Raw genomic sequence first — 22,413 nt, forward strand, 5'->3', positions numbered from 1 at the left:
AACTCTTCTTTTGAGCTCGTCCCATAAGTGTTCGATGGGATTCAGGTCAGGACTGAGCGCAGGCCAGTCCATCGTGCGCAATTCCTTCTCTCTCAGAAACTGCCGACTGACTCGTGCCGTGTGGCAGCGGGCATTGTCGTGCATTAGCACGAAGTCTTCACCGACAAATTCTGCATAGGGCACAACATGACCGAGTAGAATGTCGGTGATGTACCGATCAGCTGTTAACCCGCCTCCTCGGCCGCCTCCAGGCACGAAAACAAGTGCGGTTTTTCCCTCTAGAGAAATACCAGCCCACATCATGCAGGAACCGCCGCCATATGCTACTGTTTCAGCGAAACAACATTGGGCAAATCGTTCCCCCGGACGCCGGTAGACCCGGCCTCTCCTGTCACTGCCATGCAGACACACTCTGCACTCATCAGTAAACAGGACCGACCGCCATTGCGCAATGCTCCAATCGAGATGCTCTCGAGCAAACTGAAGACGCGCTTGTCGGTGGCCTGCAGTCAATTTGGGGCCTGATGCAGGTCTTTTTGGTGTCAAGTTGGCTTCCTTCAAGCGTCTTCTCACTGTCCACTCGCTGACAGCCACTTGTCGTACACGTCTCAGTTCTTGCTGCACATCAACGCCCGTAAGGTGTCGATTGCGCAGCGAGGTTGAGACAATGAAGCGGTCGTCTCTCTCTGAAGTGCAGCGGTGGCGGCCCGTTCTTGGTCTTCGATTGAAGGCACCAGTCTCTTGGAACCGTCTGTATACTCGGGATACAGCAGACTGGCTCAAGTGGAGCTGGGCAGCGACTGCTCGCTGACTTAACCCTTGTTGCAGCAAGGCAACAACTTGAGCAGCTTCTTCTGGTGTGGTATCCATGGGTTTGCGAAAACAAGGAATACAATGCAACGAGATGTGTACCGGTCAACTTGCAACAAGCGACTGATAAGGTACACCGGATGTGGAAAGGTTTTATAGCGGGATCAGGTAGCGCAAGGCGTGGATTCCTAATGAGGTAATTAACACTGACGGGCAATTAAAATGCGTCATTAAATCTGCGCTTAGTTTTTTTTTATGGTATTGATCTTAATTGAAAGCCTAATTCTTCAGCTTTCGAATGACATATCACTTTTATATTTACCATTTATCGTTTTAGGAAAATCAATGTATATGTGCGCCGTGAAGGCTTGAGTCGATTTGGTTGCTCGCGAGTGTAGTATCGAATCCAGTGCTCGCTGCACTGTTGCCCGAGCACAGGATTCGAAACCTCCGTTTACGTTGCGTATCGTCAAATGTCACTGTCAAAATGTAAGGCAAATTTGTTACAGTGCCACAAAGTTATCACGTACGTGACAGCTCACGTAAATGTGTAATATTTCTTCATTCTATAAGATTTTAAGTTTGCCGGTAGTGGTAATTCGCTCTTGTGGTTTCAATAAACCCATCTAATCTATATCAATATACAATTCATTAGTAAATAATGAGATATGGATCAATTTAATTCGCTCTCACCGGAACAGATAAGTTTGTCGCACTATAGTTCCAAAAGTGGCATTTGTTTTTTCCATGTTAGGTAGAATTTCACCAAACGCTAAACATATTTAGTAGCCTGTCATACGTCTGTCAGTTAGTACAAAATGTATTTAAAATTTGATTTAAATACGTTTAGTGTTTGGTAAAAGCGACCCTTCGTGTAGATTCGAAAATAGTATCGAATCCTATGCTCGCGCCTCTGAAGGTAAAAATTCTTATTTTAGATCTGTCAAAGCAAAACCTTAAATTCATTGTTCAAAATAAGGGTCAATTCAGACGTACGACAACCACACCACAGCCACAACCACGCGGTGTGGTCGGGCGTATATTTTGTATTGACAATGAATAATCCAATTCACACGTGCCACATTTTGCCGTTGTTATCGACCACCTGTGTAATACGACCACATCGCAACCACAACGCAACCACATCGCAACGGCAACGCCGCCACGCGGCGGCGGCACCGCGGCAACCTGTTCTCCGTATTAACTGCACACGACGACGTGGTTACCACATCGCAATGACAGCGACAACGCAACCACATCGACATTTTGTCGCTGCCACAACGCAACTGCAAAAAGCCGCTGTCACACTATTCACACGTAACCACAGCTTGACCACATTATGTCGCTGCGACATAATGTGGTGCGCTGCGTGGTGTGGTTGTGGTACGTGTGAATTGACGCTTAGACTCAACTCGAGTTTCCGTAGATCAAATTTTTTACTGGCAAAAGTTTCAGTTTGAAATATTTAGTTAAATTTGGTTAAAATGAATGTTTGCGCCTTCAGAATCGACATCAATGCTTAAAAACTAAAGTAGTTAACTACATATTACAGAAAATATTAATTGCAGATAATTATATAGTTCGCAAACTGCAAAAAGGTTCACAATAATATAGCTACGAGTATACTAAGGGGTTATCGATTGAAGTAATTCAACTAACGTCATACAACGTATTTATTGATAAAAGAGGTCATTGTAACATGGCAGCTTGAGCAAACAGTAGGTATATTCATATTATAATTTGATAAGACTTTTGTTCACTTTTCGTTTCTTCGCAAAAAACGCAAGCAAATTATTATTTATTACAAAAATGGGGCAATTTATAAAATGAGACACCGTAATTAAATGGTATAATTGGTGGACTGAAAAAAATATACTTACATAATAATAATTATGGTAGTGGGGAATTTCAAAGTCTACCTAGTACCTACTTATCTACTACCTAATATTTAATTTTGTTAAGGGAAAGTCGAATGAGCTGTATACTTAATCATTTTTAATATCAAATATTTAATACCTACACACAGGCACACATACCTAATTCCTCGTGAAGTTTTCTCAAAAACATGGAATATTCCATTCAACCCTTTGTAAAATATTTGTAAACTTTGTAATTTTCGTAGTTTTTAGTCGGTCATGTTAGTTACATTGCCTGATTGGTTAACGTCATAACGTTCACGTCTTCGTTATCATTATCCGCCACTGAACCGATTTCACTGAAATCTTCTGTAACCTGGTCAGCAGTTACTGACGAACTAGCACCATCTTGTCTGATTTTAACTGTCGCTGCCTCGCTATTACTTGTATTATTGTCATTGCGCGCCGCCATTACCAGGTTAATCATATCCAGTTGTAGTTTCATAAACCTTTCTTTCGGCACATCTTTTAGTAGGGTGAATAAATATTTAAGGAAAATTTCTTTGTTATCCTCATTTCTTTCTGGTGATTTATTCCCCTTCCTCCGTTTCACTGTTTGAATCTCTTTTTCTGGACTGAAGCGTTGACTCTTTTTCTTGGCGTATTTTTTTGGTGTGGAATTAAACTTCTTTGTGATATTTTTAACAGTGCCGTCAGATAATTCGTCTAAGTACACAATTTCTGTGTACTGGTCATCGTCAGTAACGGACGCCATGTTTTCCGTTTCAAATTCATTGTCAGATTCCTGTTGAAGAAATTGTATGATCAGTATGGAATCGGCCAATAAGGTAGAGGTAGCTAAGGAAGGCACGCAACGATCAGGAATTCTGGACAGCCTCTGAACCACCAGTAAACCACCGACAAATTCATATCCTTAAGCTTACGTGTCGAACATTTATCAGCTACCGTACCACCATCGACACATATCAATCAACAATCCATAAACAGCAACACTTACCTTTAAAACACCTGTAAGATCGATACAAGTTGCGACAGATATGACAGATAAGCAATGCTGCTTATGGATTGCTGATGTGCATATTTGACAGATTAGCGATCCTTCTTAGTAGTAGTAGTGGTAGGCAGTCGATTCATCCAGATTGTCGATTGCTAATATGCTATGGTTCTGATCTACATGTCTATCACCACCTTGAATGTCCTCTTCACCTGCTGCATACCTGAACATCCTTAAGCGTGATCTTGGTGTGCCTCGCGCGCAGATGCCCCAGCAGCGCGTGGTCGGTGGACGGCACGGACGCGCGACAGATGCCGCAGCGCGCGCGCCCGCCGGTCTCCCTCTCGAACAGCTTCCACACCTCCGCCGGCGTCAGCGCGTTCGGCGACTGAGGGTCTACGTCTAGAATTCAGGAATATTCATAAACCTAAATTAATCTTGGTGCGCCCGTGGGCCAGTTAAATCGCCTGGCCCTGGAGCACAGGACGCTATTAAGACATGACAAGAGTTCTCTGTCGCGCTCGCTCTTGAGGCTGCGCGATGTGAGTGAGCGCGATGCGAAACTCTTGTCATGTCTTAAATGCGCCCCGTACTAGCCCTTCTGAAGAGCTTATATGGGACTCCAACCAGCAATTCAGCAGTGGTACCACCACCGAACATTATCAATCGACTATCCTTAAGCAATGCTGCGTATCTGTCGAATTTTACGTAACTTGTGTGGACAGGGTGTTTGACAGATAAGCGATACTGCTTTTGGATTGTTGATTGTTAATGTGTCAGCTGTGGTTCAGTAGCTGACGCTAGATCGAGAACCTTGGACTTGGACTGGTGGTCGGTACCTACTGAGTGGTTGGTTGAGGAAAGGCCTTTCTTTGAGAGAAGCCGAAGACCTGTTATAGGTCTATGTCATGCTGACTAACCAATGTTAAAAACACGACTGTGATAAGTGGATACAACGGCTGAATCAATTTATATAAAACATGGCTAAGAACAGTTTAAGATCCAGTAACAAAAGAAAAAAAAAGCGTTTAAAATATGCACTTCCATTTTCGACCAAGAATTAAAAATACACACGTCATAATAATATTATGTCGTTTACACCGCCTCGCCTACGTAAGAAGGGGTTTTACATGAAAACAAAGAAACGGATGTATTGAAAATATTTATTCAAATGGAATTTAATTATTTAAACCTGTTGTCCAAGAGCCGATCGTAAAGAATGTGACGTGGTTTACGTTTAATTTTAAGTAAATATACCTACATTATGTGTGTGTTCAGAACTCCTACGTGACGTCAAATAGTGTGAAGTTATATCAATGATGTACCCAAAACTAGATATAATACGATATAATACTTTAATGGGTAACAGTCAAATATAGCGTCCTTATTACTTAAAGTAATCTCTACCAGACAACGAAAACATATTTATATATAGGTACCTACTTAACTATTGGATATTTGCCTATCATTTACATCTCATGCCCTAAAAGTTCTCTTAAATATATACCTAACTGTTGAGTCATGCGGCAAACATCTCTTGCGCGGTAAACAAGTAATAACGAATTTAAAAATAACCGTTATTTAATCCGAGGCTGACACTAAATGAACCTGAGAGTCGCGACGGAAGATGGTGTGGGATGGGACTACAGCCAAACAACGATGTTTTAAATTAATTACGTTAAACGTTATATTATAAAATTAATAAATGCTTAGATACTTAACACGTAAAATTACCAAGAAAAAGGGTTGTTATACATTTTAAAGTTGGCGTGTAGGTATTACAAAAGATTAGTAATGTCTGAATGTCTATGGGCCATGAAGTTCCTTGACGTCCTTGAAGATATAGAAATATTTATTCTGGATATGTTTCTCGAATATTTTCGACATAGGTACACTCTCCTAAATATCTTCGAGATTCCCCTCGAGCGATGGTTCCATATTAGGGTTTTTTTAACTTCGATTAGGGTACTTGTGTATGGCCACATTGCCTTCAGTCAACTATTTATTTACAATAAGTACTCTTTATTTGCACCAAAGACAGAGAAATACAATAAAGAATTTAGGCATAAAATTTTATTAATAGAAATATGAGGGAGTGGAGGCGTTCGTATTGAATCCGTAGGAAGAAAATTCAAATTCATAGTTAGCATAAACTAGCGACCAGTGACTTTAGTCCTACGCAATTATGTTATGCAAATATAAAATCGTTTTTATCGAAAAACACGTGGCGGGCGTGTCAGAATGATATTTAATTATTGGGTAAACAATATTTTATCTGTAACACGTCTGGTTTTCTGATGACAGTGTTGCTTTTTATACTCATGTCTTGTGTCGTCTAAGTAACCTTTTCATGGATGTTTTGAGGTTAGGTTAGCTACAGAAGTTACCTACCTACGGTCTTGAAATTTTATATGTATTTTTGAAATGAAATGAAATGAAATAGAAATGAAATAGTTTATTTGCCAGAAATGTCGTACAATTGGTGGTCAGTATAATAAATAACGATCTACACATTTCACCTGTTCAGGTATGCAAAAAATATGTCTAGAACTTATGTATAAAATAGCATATTTTTACATTTCTGATTATAATTATTATAATTAAGTGACATTAGGTATTCGAATATTAGTTCTTAGTCCATATTTATTTTATTTAAAGAGAGGTACTCATTTACATTATAGAAACACATTTTAATTAGCCATTTATGTAGTGAGACCTTAAATCTAGCTAAAGGCAAGTACTTAATTGACTGTGGGAGCTTATTATATATCTTTATGAGCATATGATAGCAACCTCTTTTGCAAAACTCAGTTCTGCATGGCGGAACTATAATTTTGTTGGGATTTCTAGTATTAAAAGAACAAACATCACAGTATTTAGTAAGTGTATGTCTTTGACAGTGGGCAAAACATGCCATTTCATAAATATAGAGACTTGGCAGTGACAGTACTTTTAGGTTCTTAAATAGTGGCTTGCAAGAATCAAGGGGATGTGCTGAGCAGATGGCTCTTATGCATTTCTTTTGTAGAATAAATACCCTGTCCATATCTCTACAATTTCCCCATAGAATTAGACCATATCTTAATACGGATGCTACATACCCGTGGTATGCCATCAAAGCCGTGTGCAAGTCAGATGTTTTCTGTAGTCGGTGTAGAGCATAGACAAATCTACTTAATCTAGTACACACATTTTCAATATGCTGCAGCCAAGAGCAATGTTCATCAACTACAATGCCTAAAAAAGAGGTAGATGGCGTATGATTAATTACAATATTATTGCATTTCACATTGATATTTTTTAATGCCATTCTGTTATTTCTAAATTGAATATATTTAGTTTTATTTTCATTTACATGTAAGTTATTAGCTTCCAACCATTTTGTTACCTTATCTATACTAGCATTCACATCTGATTCAAAATTTCTATCGTCAATACATTTGATAGTCATGGAAATGTCATCAGCAAATAGTATACATTTATTATTAGTTATGTCAGGTAGGTCATTAATGTACAGTATGAACAGCAATGGTGCTAGGACACTTCCCTGAGGGACGCCGTATTCATTTATTTCAGGAAAAGACTTGTGTACTTCCATTTCATTGGCATAAGAGAGTGCTGTTATCTCTACAGTTTGATGGCGATCGGATAGGTAACTGCTTAGCCATTTCAATGCCAGACCTCTGATACCTATGCTTTCACATTTGTCAAGTAGCAATTTATGAGAAACATAGTCAAACGCCTTCGTCATATCAAAAAAAATTACAGCTACTGGTTTCCCCTTATCTACATACTCTATAATTTCTTTCATTAACTGAAAACCTGCCAGGCTGGTTGATTTATGTTTCTGAAAACCATTTTGCTCTAATTTAATTATTTTGTGTTTGTCTAAAAATTTATTCATCCTATTCTGCATAGCTTTTTCATATATTTTTGAGAATATACTAATAAGGGCAATAGGTCGGTAGTTATTTATGTCATGAACATCCCCCTTTTTATGGAGAGGTTTAATGATTGATGGTTTCAAAGCTTTTGGAAATCGACCCATGGCAAACGACCTATTTATTAAATAACACAATATAAATGCTATTTCATGCTTACAGTATTTAATTATTTTTGTGCTAAAACCATCATAGCCGACGGAGTTGGTCGGATTAAGCGTCTGAATGATTTTAATTATTTCTTCAGGGTCACAGGGATATACGAACATTGTCTCTGGGTTTCTGGCTTTTAAATTGTCTATATTTTTTGGGTATTTATAGAATGATTTGGCTTCTTTTTCTATGAATTTATTGTTGAACGCTGTGGCTATCTCAACGGGGTTTGTAATTATTCGATCATTTAATACTATTTGGTTTATGTTACTTGATGTCATGGATTGACTATTTTCTTTAATTATATTCCATATAGCCTTACATTTATTTTTTGATTGCGATATGTAGCGTTTGTTTGTTGTTGTTTGTGCTTGGTTTATGCATTTTTTTAGAGCTTTTGAGTAATTTAAGTATGTATATTTATCTTCAAGGTTTTTTGTAGAGTAGTATTTATACCTGAGTTGTCTGCTTTTTTTACATGACAGTCTTATACCCGGTGTTAGCCATTTCAATCCTGTGGTATTTGCCTTAATTTTAACTCTAATTGTAGGAAAACATAGTGAGAAAAATAAATCGAAATACTCTTTGAACTTGTTAAACGCTAAGTCTGGATCTTCAATTTCTAATACTTCAGACCAGGATAGTGATTTTAAACAGTTCTGGAACTTCTCTAAATTTTCCCGACTATAATCTTTCTTTTTTATGAAGTAGTTTTTTTTTGTATCTACCTTTTTTTCTGTTAAAAACGTCAAAATTTGACAGGTATTGTGATCAGACAACCCACTTTGCAGAGCTTTAGATGTCTCTATATTCTGTATGTTGCTTGCAATATTGTCGATACATGTCCTTTGCCTGGTGGGTTCTGTTATGTGTAATTTCATGTTATAGTTTTCGAGTAATGTCATAAGTTCCTTGGTTTCTTTAGTACTTTTAAGTATGTCGATGTTGAAGTCGCCACACAGAATAGTGTTTTTTTTATGCTTGCTGTTAAGTCTTTGAAGAATGCATTCCAGTTGGGTAAAAAACACGTTTACGTTTGAGGCTGGAGTGCGATACACACATACTATTATGCATTTTATCTGTGGAATTTCTATGGCACAGCATTCAAAGGCCTTTTCTATTGCATAGTCTTTAACATATGTCACTTCTTTTACCGGTATATCAACCCTAGTAAATATACAAACACCTCCTCTTTTTTGTGTTTTACGCGAGTATGAAGAACTCAATTTATAGCCAGATAGGTGTGCATTATTTTCCGCACCTTGTTTTAAGAAAGTTTCGCTTAGGCAGACAAAGTCGTTTAATACATTTTTTGTTTTTAAATCATACAGTAGTATTTCTAGGAGTTCTCGCTTGCCTAGTAAGCCGGCAATGTTTTGGTGGAAACATGTCAGAGTATATTTAGATGGGCGAGGAGAGACGAAAAAATATATTTTTATTCAAAATGTTTTGTATTGGCGTCGTGACCTCACCTTTAGGTGTGTCAGTGTAAATATTATTAATTGTTATGGTTTTTTTTGAGGATATCATATTTTTTTGTATTTCAGTTTTAATGTTCTTTATAAATCTATCATTATAGGCTGTACAGTCAATAGCAAAATTTATTGCTCTAGACGTGTATGTGAGGTATTCTTTTTTATCATAGTAGTGTGGATAAGTATCTGAAATGTCTAGAAATCTGCAGTTTTTAGAGCTGTTGCACAATGTTTTTAAAGTGCTATTTAGCATAAATTCGTTGAGATGAGTACTACTGATTACACTTAACACTATGAGATGAGAGTTTTCGCACAGTTTTAGAGCGTAACTAAGTTCTTTTATCACCTTAGTAGGGTTTGAGTCATTTTCGCCTAAACAAAGGACAACTGTGTCCTGATTTCCAAAGTCTTCGGTCCTCATGGAGTTGACGATGTCCTCTGACTGCGCGTTCGGTTTGATAAACGAAGAGACTTGGTAGTTCCCATTCGGTGAATGTGTTCTATTTATACTGGTCGCTTTAGCTAAGCCTCTACATTGTTGAGAACCAAAAATAATAATTCTCCGGGGATTTTCTTTGGCCTCAGATGTCTTGACTGATTGAGGTGATTTATTCGATAGATCTGATGAATTACCTTGATTTATAGTAAAGCGGTCTATTTTATTTGTCACTTTTGATTCGTTTTCGTCACATTCAGATGATATTTGACCCGTTTGTAATTCTTCGGCGTCCAGTGTAAAATTAATTTTCTTCTTTTTAATTCTTTGCCTTTTTGCTTTTTTACCTTGTTTTTTCGATGTTGTCACATTTTCTTTGCAAATTTTTTTTAGAGTATTTATCCTGAAATCATTACCTCTTGTTTTGGAACTTACTTTGTTTAGGAGTTAGTGAATCTGTATGTTTACACGGAAAGCGCCACCTGGCGAAAAAAAAAGCTATTTTGTTATTGTTATTACGAATAACGGGCTCATTAAGAAAGTTCCACAGCAATTGCGTCTTAAATATCAAGTTGATTGCGTAGTAACAAATTAGGGCCATGCATGTTTGGCTCCCAAAAATATTTAACTCTTTAGCTGTTGTTGTGTCCTATTTGACCAGCCGTCAACTCGAACTCCGCTGCGTTACGTCAATGTTTTCATGCACGGAGCGGCAACGTCGCCTTTCTCTCGGGCCAGCAGGCGCCCTATTCAGAAAGTTGTACCAAACACACCTTTTCAATCCGGTATATTGATTTTATGGACCAGGCCGAGTGGTAATTTCTAGAACTGGTAAAGCTGATAAACAGGTTATAATAATACTAACATATTAAAGTATTTTTATATTTTATCTTGGTAAATAAATGTTATTGTAAGCAGATAAGGAAAATAGTACAAAAACAACTTTTCTTATCTAGTAGAGGTTCAATTTTAAATAAGTACTTACTTAAGTAGGTTTAAGTTTACTTATTTATAGGTGCATAACAGGAAAATTTAATGTTTCAGGGCCAATTTTCTTAGCTAACTGTCTATTACTTTACTACCGAACCGAGTATGTCTTAAATAGTTTATTTTCATCAAAAGGAAGTGTTATGGTTCCCAAAAGTAGCTCGTGAAGACATGAACATTATTCGGCGTTCATATATGTAGGTAGGTTTTAAGATCAAAGAAGTGAGAGTACTTAAGTACCATTATCATCGGCATCATCATCATCACACCAGGCAACAATCATCCACCTCACCTATCCTGATTCTTGATAGTATGGTAGCATGTATTGTCATTCTTAATCTGTGCTTAGAAATAATCGCTAGCATCAATGTGAATGTGCTATTGCTGCCAACATGATTTTGTAACAATGTCCCGACTGTGTACTGAATGAAAATAATGTAGACATTTATATCTATGTACTTATTTAGAAAACAGCACACCACTAATTCCCGCTGAATCCTACTTTGTTTTGAATAATATGGACATCAATTTACTTAATTCAGACCTAGCTGAAGTCATAAAAAAATCTAAGTAAGTATATAAAGTATCCTATTCTGAGGATGGCCGAGGATAGCCTCTCCGGCGCGGCGCTCTTTGAACGAAGCCTCAAAGTCCACAAGTGGACTACTACATGACTGTGTATAGATAGAGGCTTTTAATGGGAGATTATTATATGGCCACAATTATTTATCCAACTAGACATGATCTCCCCAACAAAGCAAAAGCAACTATCCAAGATCATCGGTCCAGCGATATAATTATGACATAAAGTCCCTAAAACGCTCAGGAACTTATTTTTATACACGGCCTATGTAATGTGGATATAAATATTACGTAAACATTCCTGTTTATTTTCACTTTTCCTCAGAGCTTGGCCGAGAGCCAGACCCACCGTTTTTAGTCAATCTCCCAAGAGGGTTCATTTAGATGTCAGATAAGAATAACTTTAGCGCCTCTTAGAGCTCAGCTCATACTGTTGGCGATATGTGTGGCATACAATGTAACATTATTATTTTGTAATGTACCAAAGTAGGTACTTTCGATCCAATCAAATCGATACAAGAATAGTAAAAGTTACCCGCATCCCGCATCACACATGAAATGTCACGAAACCCAGTGAACAGAACAAAGGCCTTATGGAAGCAGGGGAATGAAGGGGGCCCAATGATGTTTACGCATTTTAAGCACACCTTTCGCTCCTAAAAGCAGTAAATTCATATCACCCCTCCCATCCAAGAGGAAACAATTACTCTTGTGACTTATTATGGGGTTGAGTCTGCTATGAATTAATTAATTGTTCCATATAAGTCCGGTTTTTACCATAAATTATGCAGGTAAAAGACGAAAGATCGATTACATATTGAAAGTAATTTGGTTAGGTTATTTAAACATACCTATAAAAGACAGCTTTTATCTATCGGCTGTAGAATTAAGAAACATAGTGCATAGGTAAATGGGTAAATTTTGTATACCTCAATAAACGATGTGCTTATATAAATATTCTGACATTGAATAGATCGGGTTAATTATTTTGTCATTGGAAATAAATAAAGCTGAGTGATAAAGGAATTATACCTATTATCCTTAGTATTGAAATAACGAGACATTTATGTGGCCTCGCTCTGCCTCGCATTTCAAGGGTGGAATAAATTATGTTGCCAAAACGCCATTTTATATCTACTTAACCTAAACAGCGTAAATTGTATCAATGAAAACCATAAGAACTTGGGTAAGTAACTAAGTATCTTATAGTAAAGTAACATAAAAAAAATAATGTGGTTGTAGTGTTTAGGACTGTATTTAAACACACTGATTAAACTGATTAAACCTTTATTAGCACGGAAACAATTGAATGGTGTTTACACTTTTTAACATCGAAATATTATGACAGATAAAAAGACCATAGACTAGCAGAACCTTAGGATGCGTTCCAAATACAATTCTACAATCCCTTTCTTCCTTAAAGAAAATAAAGTAAAGACAGTAAGTTACTTTGAAACATAACATTACCATTACATAATGATAACAACTTAACAATTAATTACAATGCTACAAAACATATTCAAATAATACAACTGTATCAATCTAACCATAGTTATAAAACCTATCAGACAACCTATACTACTATTATTTATAGGTGTAATTACAATGATGATTGTTCATTATACAGTATACTAGTTATGTACTTAATCATTTAAACAAAATAAAATAGCGTACTAATTATATTAATTGGCTCACATAAGAACAAACCATCCAAGAATATAGACTAAAAAAAACAACTATAGGTAATTAGGTAAACATAAAATTTGTTTTAAACACAAAGAAAGATTAAATATTTGAATGAATACAATCCATAATCAAACCTAATACAAAGTCATTATATTTGTGGGGGGTACGATGCACTCTCTTCTGCCTGCTTGGTTGTGATAACGTAGGCGTTTCTCTTACGTTTGAGTCCATTGGTGCCTCAGTGCTGACATTTGTTGGTATCTCAGCATTTATGTCTTTTGATGTCTCTGTTACATCTTGGTCGTCATTGTCCTCCTGAACTCCGACTTTATTTGTGTCTCTTTCCTTGATGCGCTGGAAGTAAGTTGAGTTTCTTCTCACCTCCTTTCCATTGGGTGATCTAGCTACTACTGAGTTACCCCTCTTCCAAATAACTGTATGTTCTTCAGGTGAAAAAGGCGTTGACAATTTGTTATCTTTCTTCTGTCTTACTAGTACTTTATCTCCAGGTGCTAGATCTGATTCTTTTGCATTCCTCTTCTTGTCAGCATACACTTTAGTTAGGTGTTTCTTAAGTCTATCATTGTCTCGGACTGCTTCATCATCAATATGTATTTTCAGCTTCATTGAAGGTAATTTGGTTTTTATTACTCTTCCTCTGAAGAGATTGCCAGGCGGCACTCCTGTTGTGGAATGGGGTGTTGTCCTGTATGCCATTAGGTATGCTAGGAGTTCTTCCTTCCAATCTAGTTTTAGTGCCTGTGCAATTCTCAACCTTCTCAACAAGCTTCTGTTTTGTCTTTCAACCTCACCGTTAGCCTGTGGCCACAGTGGTGTAGTGTGTCTGAGCTGTATATCATGGTTCTTTAAGAATTTAGTAAATCTCTTGTCAATGAATGCTGGTCCATTGTCACAAACAAGTGTCTCCATGCTGCCTTCTCGTGCAATGATGTTGCTAAGCACTTTAATTGTGTTCTCTGCAGATGGGCTCTTAGTTAATTCAACCTCATAGTATCTACTGTAGTAATCTATAATAACAAGTAGATAATGACCAGATGGTAGTGGTCCTAGGTAGTCAACTGCTACCATTTCCCAAACTCTGCTTGGTAGATCAGTGGAAGTTATTGGTTCTGGAGGTGTGATTTTTCTGACCAATCTACATCCTTTGCAGGTATCAACCCAATATTCTACATCTTTGTCCATCGTTGTCCACCATAGATTTAATCGTAGCTTGGCTTTCATACCACTGATGGAAATATGACCTTCATGCCCAATCTCTAACATTCTGGGTATTAGTTTCTGTGGTACAATAATTCTGGTTCCTCTTAATAATATATCATCAATTACACATAGTTCTGTTTTAATCAGCTCATACTTTCGAAGTTCCTTTGGCCATGTGTCTTTCTCGATCGATTCTTTGACATTGTTTAGCATTTCATCTTCAAGTGTAGCTTCTCTTACTTCTTCTAATGTTACTGCTGGTGAAGACATTTCAATAGATGCCAAAAGAAACGATTCTTCTCTGTCCTCTTGTGGAGCATTCTTTACATTTGTTGTATTAAGTAGTCGAGATAATGGATCAGCAATATTATTCTTTCCCGGTTTGTATACTACTTTGAAAGTGAATGCTTGAAGTCGAAGAACCCATCGTTGGATTCTCGCACTGGGTTTTGAATTGGTGGAGTAAATTATTTCCAATGGTTTGTGGTCTGATATCACTGTGAATTCTTTACCCATTAGGTACATATAAAGATTTTCACATGCCCATACTATTGCCAATGCCTCCTTTTCAGTTTGGGAGTATCTTTGTTCTGTAGGTGTCAATGCTTTGCTGACATATTTTATGGCTATTGGTTGTCTTTTGCCATCAACATTCTGATACTGAGTGAGCACGGCTGCTATTCCTACTGGACTGGCATCTGTGATTAAAGTAGTTGGAGCATCCTTGTCATAGTATCCAAGTGCTGGTGCTGTGATTATGATATCCTTAAGTAGCTGGAATGCCTGTTGGTGTTGGTCACTCCACTCAAATTCAGTGTCTTTCTTGGTTAGTTCCCTTAAAGGGGCAGTTATTGTACTGTAGTCTGGAATGAACCGAGCTGAAAAGTTCACCAGACCTAGGAAACTTCTAACTTCCGCCTTATTAGCTGGTGCTCGAAACTCTTGCACAACCTGTTTGCTAGTGGATGTTGGCATAATACCATCAGCTGAAAGGTGATGACCCAAGAAATCTATTTCTGTAACGCCAAACACGCATTTATTTTTGTTCAGTGTTATTCCATTATCTTGTAGTCTTGATAATACCTGGTAGAGGCGTTGGTCATGCTCTTCCTTGGTTTTACCTCCAACCCTGATATCATCTTGGGAGTTAGCTACTCCTTCTATGCCCTGTAGTAGTTGCGCTACTATTCTTTGGAATATTTCGGAGGCACATCGTATACCAAAGAATAATCTTTTATATCTAAATAGCCCAGAGCTGGAACTAAAGACTGTGATCATTCTGGAGTCCTCTTCTAGTTCAAGTTGGTGGTAACCCCACTTAATGTCAATGGCAGAAAAATATTTGCACCCATTGAGGTCTGCCAGCAATTCCTCAAATGTGGGCAGGGGTACTCGTTCTCTGAGGACGGCTTCATTTGCCCTTCGCATGTCCACAACTAATCTATACTGTCCTTCTTGTTTCTTTTTTACAATGTGTGATGGAGATACACATGGTGTCGGTCCAGTCACTGGCTCAATTATGTCATTTTCTAGAAGTTCATTAATAAGTTTCTGTTCTATTTCCCTTATGTTGAATGGTTGCCTTCGGACTGGTTGAGCAACTAACTGTACTTTTGGGTCAACATGCAGCTTTAGTTTGTAGTCTTTGAGTTTGCCTACCCCTTTAAACAATGCAGGGTACTGGTCAAACACTGTCTTGCCGTTGACGGTTTGCACTTGACAGTCTTTGCTAGGGCCAACTCTTAACAATTTTAATGCCGTAGCCGAGTCTCTTCCCAACAATGATGGTCCTTCACCATCAAACACAAGTATGGTTGCATCATTCAGCCCCGTATTGGTTTCGCCGCAATATAGTTGAGTCTTGAAAATACCTAGCTTAGGTATTTCTTTACCACCATATGCACAATAGTTTTGTTTATAGTCATTAATAAGCTCACATTTTATGCCTGCCTTTAAAAGTCTTTTATACACTGTCTTATCTATAATGTCAATTGCTGCACCAGAGTCAATGATAAATTTACATTGCAGCTTCTCACCCACTAATAAACTGCACATATTATTGTTATTTTTGTCCACTTTGAATACACTTTTTATTGTTTTACTATCATTCTCACTGTCATAGTCCTCACTTGTATCACTTTCTGTGCTGGAATCCTCTGTGACCACATACCTTATGTGTCGCTTCTTTTTCTTGTGGTGTACACTTTCCTTATCTTGTGTTTTGGTGCGGCAAAGTTTAGTGTAGTGGCCTTTTATGCCACACTTGTCACATATTTTCTTCCAGGCTGGACAATCAGGGCTCTTGGCAAAGTGTCCTCTCTTGCCACACCTGTAGCATTTTAGTTGTTGTCCTGTTGCTGTAACTTTGTTCACACTTTCTTCATTTTCTTTTTTTATAGTCACTGAGCTCATTGATTCCTCTAATTCTATTATTCTAGCCATTTCAAGTGCCTCATTCAATGTGAGGTCGCCTCCTTTCTTCAGCCATTTCCTCTTCAAGTTTGCTATTTGGCATTTTTCTATAAGTTGGTCTCTTATGACCTCTTCCACATTTTCGTAGCTACAGAATCTACTCTGTTTCCGTAGCTTAACGGCGAATTGATCAATCGTTTCGGTTGCCTCCATACCGAGAGCTCTAAACTTTTGCCTCTCGTATGCCACATTAATTTTAGGCACAAAGTAATTATTTAATTTGTTGACAGCTATGTCATACGGATCTGTTACGCGGCTTGTACCTGCCTGTTCGTCATCCTTTATGCATTCGTAGATTTCTTGCACTTCCACGCCCGCTTGGTGCAATAATCTTGACAATTTTTGTTTTGGCGATAATCCAATTTGCCCATCCAAATAGTAATTGAAATTTCGTAACCATGTCCGCCATCTTTCGGCGCATGTCTGCGGCTCCTTGTGCGGGTCAAACGGCGGTCCCGCCGCGCCGAAATTGTATTCGGACAGCGCTGAAAGCGCCATTGTTTGTCCTCGTCGCCAGTTGTAGTGTTTAGGACTGTATTTAAACACACTGATTAAACTGATTAAACCTTTATTAGCACGGAAACAATTGAATGGTGTTTACACTTTTTAACATCGAAATATTATGACAGATAAAAAGACCATAGACTAGCAGAACCTTAGGATGCGTTCCAAATACAATTCTACAGTGGTCAGTATTTTTTCTCAAAAAGAGAGCAAACCGGCCTTTACATAGTTAACCGTATAGTAACTATCTAGGTACTTATAGATAAAAAAAAAACTCTGTAACGTTTTCTTTGTTAACAATTTATGTAGGGAAGTATTTATGCAATTTTATAGTTGTAGTAGTACCTAAATATAATAAATCTCCAACAGTTACCATCTCAGATTCTCAGCAGCCACTGGGAGCGTAAACAAGTGAAGGTCAAGGGTGAGCCAAATGGGGAAAATCAATAGAGCTCCAGCCAGAATCTGCGCGGGGAGGTGAGAAAATGGGCTTGTAGGTGCTGCGTGTTACAAAAAAATATTTGAAAGTTAAGTAAGAGGTATAAAATATGTTTTATCCGTGACCGAAAAAAACGGGTGTTGTTAGTTTGACGCGTATTGTTAAAATAAGTCATTCCTCCCCCCAAAGATTGATTGAATATTGTGTATTTAACTATTTTATACACCTATTTGATTGTTCTATTAAAATAATTATTTTTAGTAATCAAAAATATTATATTGTCTTGAACCTATTGAAAAGGTGAAGCCATAGTGTTCTTGACTATATTGTATCAAAATCGGTGTAGCCGATTGAATACAAAAATGCGTTTTTGGTTTGCTGCATTAGATTAAGTACTTAAAAATCTTAATGTTTTTTTTGTTAATAACATTTTTGCATGCCTATAGACTCTATAGAGCATTGGTACTCAACCTTTTTTATATAAGGGCCACAAACACGTTTAAGTCATGGTGTCGCGGGCCGCAAGCAATTTTTTTCAAACTAAGTATTATAAAGCGATGTAAACTATCGAATAATAATATAAAAAAACACATCCATAATGCATATACCAATACCACGCTGCCGCTGTGTTAAAAGTATCAGGATTAGATCAAGAAAACAAAAAAATATATAATTATAAACAAACAAAAAACCCGACTGCACGCTAAAAAGATGAAAACAAGCCCCTATGTTAATGGATTTGGTGATTTAAATGCCTACAATATGCATTTTATTTTTGTAATGCGCTAATCAAGCCCTTTTATTTGATACCCCACACGGCATAGTTGGAAAAATATTATCACTTTATGTTCTCTAGAGGGCGCTATGTACATTTTAATGTAACGTCACATACCCTATAACCATTGCGCAATAAATACGCATCTAACGATACCTCATACATCAAAATCTTTCAAGCTGTTTAGGCTACAGGAGGGAACAAAGAAACAGACATACATACAAACATACAATCGAAAAACATTACCCTCCTCCTTCGGCAGTCGGGTAAAAATGATTTTTATTCATCCAAATTTATTTTATCACCTGCAAAGTATGCTCCTTCAGAAACGATACACATACGCCAACGAATTATCCAATCATCACAATTTTTTTTAAATGCTGTTTCCAGAGTTGTTTTTAGTACTCGCGGCGAATTTTCCTTTTTGTGTTCTATAGATTGTTAGTTAAAGTCATGTTGACTGCTTTCTTTGACTATCGTGGTGTTGTGCACTCGGAATTCTTGCCAGAAAGTCCAACGTAGGAAAATAATATTATTTGCGGGTTATGTAGAATTGAATACTTACAGCAAATTCAACGAAGAACGCCAGATTTGTGGAAAAAAATCGATAAAAGGTTTTGCACTACAAAATCGCGCCTTTCGCACAAGGATCATCATTGTGAATGAATTTTTGAGCTAACACTCAAGAAATACTCACGGCTCTTGCTTCTTTTTTTTCCTAAACTCAAATTACCACTTCGAGGCACTGTTTTGAATCGATAGAAGACAATAAGGAAAAATCGCTGCAAGTACTAAACACAACTCTGAAAACAGCGTTTAAAAAAATGTTGTAATTATTGGATAATTTGTTGGCGTATGTGTATCGTTTGTGAAGGAGCAAATTTTAAAGGTGATAAAATAAATTTGGATATATAACATTTTTTTGTTTTATGGATATAATCCCGATACTTTTTACACAGAATGTATATTCTCTTTTATCTCTCATGGCACGCGGGCCACTGATAAAGGCCCGGCGGGCCACATGCGGCCCGCGGGCCGCAGTTTGAGTATAGCTGCTATAGAGGCATGGAGGATAACATTTTTCGCGATTTCGTTTCGAAAATACGATAAGGTTACGTCGACTCTTTGTTCTTACTTATAACAGCTGCTGTTTGGAATTATGGAAAGGTTGAACTTAAAAAACAATACCACAGACCTATCTAACATTAAACTTGTCTTACATTAGCAAGTTAAAATTTCATTTTAGAGCTTAAGCAACCAGCAGAGCAGAGCCAGCCTAAAAATCCATTTATAGAATGATCAATACATAAACAACTAGTAACGCGACGTTGCCACACTTCTCTCTGCGTTGATCGGAGGCAGCGAGCTCTCTATTGCCTCTTTGGTACAAATAACCTAAATACCACTGATTCTACACGCCAAATCCTACCTTAATTCACACACTGAAAGTATACTTTTAAATAACTGCTTTAATAGCTTCGTTCGTTCCAGAATGAAGGAAGGGCCGGCTGGAGTATAAACAAGGTTTTACGGACAAGGGGTTAAGTATTTTAAGTGAAGATTGATATGGTTGAATTTGGTTTGCACTGCCGGAATAAGACCATAATGTCGAGAATCACGTATTCTCCTACCAGCCAGCGTTGCCTATCTTTTAGCAGACAACCGAAGTAGTCCGTGAAGGCCCATTTCGTTGTTAGACGTTAAATGACCTTTACTTTAGAAGTTGTGTGCATAAACTGGGGACGCTTAGAAATAGCTAAAATAGAATATAAAATAATCTAGTACCAACCTACTTTATACTTTGTCTGGTAATTATAATGTCTAACTAAGCTAAATATAAATAAATTACATATGCCTATGAAATGGGACAGTTTTGTATGTACCTACTCTACCTACCTACCCAAGATAAGTTAAAAAGAACTTAAGATAAAGGATACAAACTTACAAACCTTTTACGGTAATATCCGTTAATTCCACCCTACTAGAATAACGGTAACGGTAAATACCTATGGAACATCACTATATCGATAAATTTAAAAAATAACAGGCACTTACCTGACTTACCATCCGTAGTGTGAAGCTCATGGTCTGCATCAACTGACTCGCCCTCATCATCATTGTCATCAACTTCATCATCATCATAACTATTTAGTGCTTCGGACATCGCTATAATTGTCAGCCTTTCAAATTCATCCTTGTGCATAGTTCGCAAATGGCTTTTTAAGTTACAATGATTGGTACGATACGATAACTTTTTGTTACAAATATTGCATACGGCAATTTTGTCTTGCCTAGATATAACCTCAAAATATTGCCAGATCTGTGGTTTTGTTATTTTTGGCATTGTTATTTTCTCTGTAGATTGTCGCTGTTTAATGTTTAGCAAACACTCAGGGTTAACATCCATTTGATCACTATGCTTCTTGAGCAAATGGTGCTTGAGGTTGAAGATTGTTGTTTTATAACAGTAGACTTTCTCACAGAAAAAGCAAGCCGCCAACCGGTCATCTTCGTCGCCAACCTTCTTAAAATATTCCCACAACGACGGCTTACCGATATCTTGAACCTCAGTCATGATAGCGGTAACGAAAATTTTATAACGTTACACAATTTTAGGAAACTGTGGAGCAACCAACAAGGCAACGAGCAACGCAACAAATTATCGTCATAAAATGGTCAATGACAGCTATCACAGCGCCAACACGCGCTCATGTGAAAGAAATGGGAACTAATTTGACGTATTGCACAGACCAACAACGTAGGTTAAGTTGTCTGTGGTTTGTACACCGTTTTAAGGCACCAACACACTATCAGCCGCGACTTAAAGGTATCTAGGTAAGGAATGTACAATAATCTGTTCAAACTATCGGACGTAACTTTGGACTGACCTTCAGTTTTGAGACGCCCGAGAATGATAAGGCAAACTGTCTCAAAAGATCGTGCACACTTATCAGTCGCGGCTAACAGCCGCGTCCGATGATGTGTTGGTGCCTTTACAATCTCAAGAAAGCTGAGCTATAGACCGTTGATCTGTCAAAACCCTTATTACATTGGACTAAGGGTGAATTTTCTTTATTTAAGTCATGTTATTTGATGAAACGCTCTATAGAAGGACAGAAGCAAAATACAAGAACAAGGTAGGGGAGACCGGGGACAAAAGTAACAGCGGGTAGAAAGTAACAAAGACTCTGTGGACTTCCCCAATAGCCTTAACGTCCCAAGCGACAGCTGGTAGTTAGCATGCGATGCCCCCCGCGCATGATATCATTTTCCGCGCCCGTGCCGCGGTGCAAGGTTGTTTTAGTGAGCATTTCGTGATTTTACACACCAAAAGTACGTTTTTTGGTGTTTATTCATTTAGTGTTTACGTAGAATTAAGATGCCAAGAACCATATGACTATTTGTTCATTGATTAATTATAAGATTGTCTGTAGCATGTCATAAATTGTTTTCGAATAACACGTGCTGTTTTAAAGTTATGTCACCTGATATTTCAAAAATGGGGATGGGTACAAAAGTAACAGCTCGCGGCAGGACAAAAGTAACGAATTACTACGTAAGTTTGCCATGTCACATTATAAATTTTTATTTTTTGTTGTTTTGATTAGATATTTGTGTCATAATATTGTATATTATGGCACAAATAAAACAACTTCTTATCAGTTAGTCAGTTTAAATGATGGATCTCATTTACAGTTTATATTAAGAAGGTTTTTTTAGTTTTGTCAATAATTCATAAGTTTTTTTTAGTTTCGATAGTTTTTTAAGAAGTTTTCTTAACTAAATAATTTGATTGTTTTTTTTGTTCTTTCTTTTGAATCGTATTTATAACATTGGGCAGAATTTACTGGTTGTTACTTTCGACCCATGCCTTGTTACTTTCGCCCTGACCATGGGGTCGAAAGTAACGATTTCCCTTTTTTTTTTGAGGCTTTAAAAATGCTAAAATTCGAGATGTATTAAGTAAAGTAATAATGGATATTTGTAGACTATAGACGAAAGTTTTATGTGACTATATTTATTTTATCGTAAATGTTATTAATAACGAGAAATCAGACAGA

At 37.4% G+C, this 22,413-nt stretch overlaps 1 protein-coding gene across 2 annotated transcripts; it reads right to left on the reverse strand.

Moving 5' to 3' along the window:
- Positions 1-2,465: 2,465 nt before the first annotated feature.
- On the reverse strand, positions 2,466-21,046 carry LOC105379977. 2 transcript variants are annotated; one of them, XM_048629882.1, is made up of 4 exons: positions 20,413-21,046; positions 19,756-19,757; positions 3,905-4,083; positions 2,466-3,471 (listed from the first exon to the last, which is right to left on the reverse strand). In XM_048629882.1, the coding sequence occupies exons 1-4, from the start codon at positions 20,925-20,927 to the stop codon at positions 2,953-2,955; spliced, it is 1,215 nt and encodes a 404-aa protein (XP_048485839.1). In that variant the 5' UTR covers positions 20,928-21,046; the 3' UTR covers positions 2,466-2,952. The 2 variants fall into 2 exon arrangements, with proteins under 2 accessions (XP_048485839.1, XP_037966758.2); XM_038110830.2 differs by lacking the exon at positions 19,756-19,757 and having other exon boundaries at positions 20,417-21,045.
- Between the last annotated feature and the right edge of the window lie 1,367 nt (positions 21,047-22,413).

This window comes from Plutella xylostella, chromosome 24 (genome assembly GCF_932276165.1).
Source record: "Plutella xylostella chromosome 24, ilPluXylo3.1, whole genome shotgun sequence".
NCBI lineage: Eukaryota > Metazoa > Arthropoda > Insecta > Lepidoptera > Plutellidae > Plutella > Plutella xylostella.

Excerpts from the sequence above, each read along its gene's own strand:
- LOC105379977 (XM_048629882.1), bottom strand. The coding sequence starts at position 20,927 with ATGACTGAGGTTCAAGATATCGGTAAGCCGTCGTTGTGGGAATATTTT. Across the intron at positions 3,472-3,904 it reads TCACGCTTAAGGATGTTCAG|GAATCTGACAATGAATTTGA; the intron begins GTATGCAGCAGG and ends TTTCTTCAACAG.